The sequence below is a fragment of the Malania oleifera genome, chromosome 12 (genome assembly GCF_029873635.1).
Source record: "Malania oleifera isolate guangnan ecotype guangnan chromosome 12, ASM2987363v1, whole genome shotgun sequence".
Lineage (NCBI taxonomy): Eukaryota > Viridiplantae > Streptophyta > Magnoliopsida > Santalales > Ximeniaceae > Malania > Malania oleifera.
Window position 1 is genome coordinate 33312808 of NC_080428.1, and position 4127 is coordinate 33316934.

The 4127-nt window shown below is 45.1% G+C and overlaps 1 protein-coding gene across 1 annotated transcript; it reads left to right on the forward strand.

The window, feature by feature from the left end:
• Positions 1-338: 338 nt before the first annotated feature.
• On the forward strand, positions 339-2338 carry LOC131144302 (cytochrome P450 710A11-like). The gene has a single exon (XM_058092858.1). The coding sequence runs from the start codon at positions 625-627 to the stop codon at positions 2146-2148; it is 1524 nt and encodes a 507-aa protein (XP_057948841.1). The 5' UTR covers positions 339-624; the 3' UTR covers positions 2149-2338.
• Positions 2339-4127: the final 1789 nt, after the last annotated feature.

A 4127-nucleotide genomic window follows, 5' to 3' on the forward strand; every position in this document is an offset into this window, starting at 1 on the left:
CAATTAAACCCACTAAGTTGACTGAAAATAGCGGCTGCAGGATTTACGACATTCTAGATGTTCCATGAGAGCATTACGTTGTCCGTGCGCCCAATGGGAACAGGGCTGACCCTTCTCCTTCCCTCCTCTGTTTTTTTTTTTTTTTTTATCAAATGGGGAAAAAGAAAAAAGCGATGGAGAATCCATCCGCCACCCTAACAGTCGTGGCATGCCATGCGGATTTCACCCATCCTCCCAGTTTTCCCCTGCGCGCCATCTCCCTGGGCCTGCGCCCCATTCCTCTCTCTCTCTCTCTCTCTCTCTCTCTCTCTTACCGAAAACGGAGAAGCTGTTCGTTCATCTCTGAAGAAAGATTTTCAGATTTGGTTTCCCTGCAGGATTCAATTTCAAAGTTCAAAGTTCAAACCTTTTGTATATTCCATTTCATAGAACTAGAAGCTGCATTGTTTTGACCGTAAACCCAGACCCCATTTCCTACTTCCATTTTTTGACTTCATTTTCGCGGCGCCCTCGTTTATATTATCATCATCATCATCATCATCCCAACCTCAACCTCTCCCTCTCCGTACTTCTCAACCTTCTCTCTCTCTCTCTCTCTCTCTCTCAGCTTCGGCATCGACGGCAATGGATTCTTTCCTCTTGAGCTCCCTCCCCTCCACAAACCCTTACGTCTACATCTTCACCCTCCTAGCTCTACTTGTTCTGCTAGAACAGATCTGGTACTTGAAGAAGAAGCGCTTGCTCCCTGGTCCTCCTCTGGTCGTCCCCTTCCTCGGAAACGCCATCCCCCTGGTTCGCAACCCCACCAAGTTCTGGGAGCTCCAGTCCTCCTTCGCCAAATCCTCCCCCCTTGGCCTCTCCGCCAACTACCTCTTCGGCCGATTCATCGTCTTCGTCCGCAGCTCTGACCTCTCCCACAAGATATTCGCCAATGTTCGCCCCGACGCCTTTCTCCTCGTCGGCCATCCCTTCGGCAATAAGCTCTTCGGCGAGCACAACCTCATCTACATGATGGGTCAGGACCACAAAGACCTCCGCCGCCGAATTGCCCCCAATTTCACCCCCAAAGCCCTCTCCACCTACGCTTCCTTGCAGCAGAAGATCATCCTCAAGCACTTAATCCTCTGGGAGAAGCTCTCGTCGGAGAACAACCCGGTCGCCCTCCGCTTTCTCTGCCGGGACATGAACCTCGAAACTTCCCAGACCGTTTTCGTCGGTCCGTACCTGAACGTGGAATCCAGAGAAAGGTTCAATGTTGATTACAATTTCTTTAATGTGGGACTGATGAAGCTCCCAATCGACTTGCCTGGTTTCGCGTTTCGAGACGCGAGGCTCGCCGTTGGCCGGCTGGTAAATACATTGAGTGCCTGCGCGAAGCAGAGCAAGGTGAGGATGGAGCGCGGCGGGGAGCCCGAGTGCTTGATTGATTTCTGGATGCAGGAGACGGTGAAGGAGGTCGCCGCGGCGTCGGAGGCAGGGGAGCCGGTGCCGCCGCACTCCGGCGACGCCGAGATTGGCGGCCACATCTTCGACTTCCTCTTCGCCTCGCAGGACGCCTCCACTTCGTCGCTGCTGTGGGCGGTGACGCTGCTGGACTCCCACCCCGAGGTTCTAGCCAAGGTCAGGGAAGAAGTCGCCCGCATCTGGTCGCCGGAATCCGGCCAGCCAATAACCGTCGAACAGCTGCGGGAGATGAAGTACACGGAGGCGGTCGCGCGCGAGGTGATCAGATTCCGAACTCCGGCGACGCTAGTCCCTCACATTGCGGGCGAAGACGTTCCGCTGACGGAATCTTACACCGTTCCGAAAGGAACGATCGTCTTCCCTTCCGTCTTCGAGTCGTCGTTCCAGGGATTCACGGACCCGGACCGGTTCGACCCGGACCGGTTCAACGAAAGGAGACAAGAAGGCCGGGTTTACAAGACGAACTTTTTGGCGTTCGGGGCTGGGGCACACCAGTGCGTGGGGCAGAGGTACGCAATGAACCACCTGGTGCTGTTCATCGCCATGTTCACGTCGCTGATGGACTTCAAGAGGCACAGAACGGACGGCTGCGATGAGATCGCGTACGTGCCCACCATTTGCCCAAAAGACGATTGCAAAGTTCTCATCTCGAGGCGGTGCGCAGGCTATCCCTCCCTATCTTGAGCTTAGGCACAAACCACGTCACGTGACGAAAATACCATTTTGACAGTTTATTTATTTATTTATTTATTTTGTTTTTTGGCCGGGGGTATAGTCGGTGTTTGAGGCATGTCTCGAGGACGTAGTGGTCAAAAGAGTGCGATCTTTAAAAAAAAAAAAGAAAAAGAAAAAGAAAAAAAATAATTATTTTTTGCTGTGGGTGTGGATACAGATGTATTGGACGGTTGAGATTCTTTGAGAAAGTTTGCAGGGGAGAAATAATGGGAGTGTAATTGAATAATAATGGACCCTTCTGCATCATCAGCTCTTTTATCTTCTTCTTTTTGGGTTGGGCATGTCATTTTTATGGGCTCATTGTTTATTTATTAGTCTAATTTTATCTAAAGGGAGTCCACAGGGTGGCAGAGCAGTTGGAGCAGCGAAGGGGCTTGCGTTTCTTTATGCAGGAAACAATTGTCTTTTTTCTTCTATTCTTTTTTATTCTTTTTTCTATTTTTAATTATATTATGTGCCCTACCATTCAAAGAAAACACCAACTGCATACACTCATAGATTAAATGAGAAGCTTGTGCATCACAACAGTGAAGGGGCTTTGTAGATTGATTGTGGAGTACGATATGAAGTTTATAAGATATGTCAAGTTCTAATTAATCATAGAGTGCCTAGCAAGCCATGGGAAGGATATATACAAACAAGCAAATCACATATGACTATGAGATTTTTTTCTAAAAATGTTGTAAAGTCAACAATATTCAAATTCATGTGATCTCTTATAATCTCTACCGATAAATGATGGATATGAAGGGGCATTTGCCTTTGAACAACAAAGGAAGGTATCTAGGAATGTAAAGATAGGAGTCTAGAAACATTAGGACTCTTGATGAAAATTTTATGAATGATGAGGGGTCTGTTTCCAATTTATCATCTCCTACAATGTTTTTCAGTTTTATAATTTCATTTAAGTTGATTATCCAGATTAAATCTAGTTCATGTGATCTTTCTTGTCCTTTCTCAGTCCCGTAATTATTTTAGGGTGCAACCCCAAATCCCTTTTTTATATGAAATTTCCAATTCCCACGTGAGAATTATATGCTAGAATAGTGAATTGGTGATCACATGCAGTGGGAGTAGCATGGCACAAAGTACCAAAAATCGAGACTAAACCACATCCACAACTGGACTTTGACTACCTCGATAGGAGGAGGAGCTATAAAGCTTCATTTAATGCTACAACAAATTGTGTGACTAACTCTAGTTTGGCCATTTTGTTTCTTACTCAATGGGTCTTCCCAAGAATATGGCTAAATTGTAAGTCATGATTACATTTATCCACTGAGTTTGACTCTCCTCGTATCCCTTATGGGTCTCATTAAGAATAGGGTCAAACCATTGCCCTAATGACATTTGTCTATCAACAGTCAGTCATCCACCCTTTTGCTTAGTAAATGTTGAAATATAACAGGCCCGAATGGTCCATTTTGTTCCTAACTAGTTTGGTGACTAGTGTAGAAAATCAAACCATTGATTATCTAACTAACCATTTTATTTTTAAAATAGAGTCATCACTTTATTTTAATTTTTGAAAAAATAAATAAAGGAAATCGTGAGTACAATTGTGTATAAAGAAGGTAGCCCCTTAATTCTTTTTAAAGAAAATTAAAAATTAGCATCCTATAACACCCATTTTAAGAATAGTTACCATTCTTACCTTGTGTATGTATGTCTGTGTGTGTCTTCCTTAAGAAAATTCTTTTTCTGAAATAAAATTTTACAAAACTTTTTTATAAAATGGAAGTAGGCAAGAATCGATAGACCACCTTCAAAGGTTGACCGGCCTACCCTGCTCTCGAACAACACCTATCGACCATCCCCTAAAGGACACTCTTTGAAAAGGCTTTCACATATCTATGCAAAGACCAAACCCCATAGATATCCCACTACTTAGTTCATTTACAAGTCATTACAAAGATGCAAAAACACTA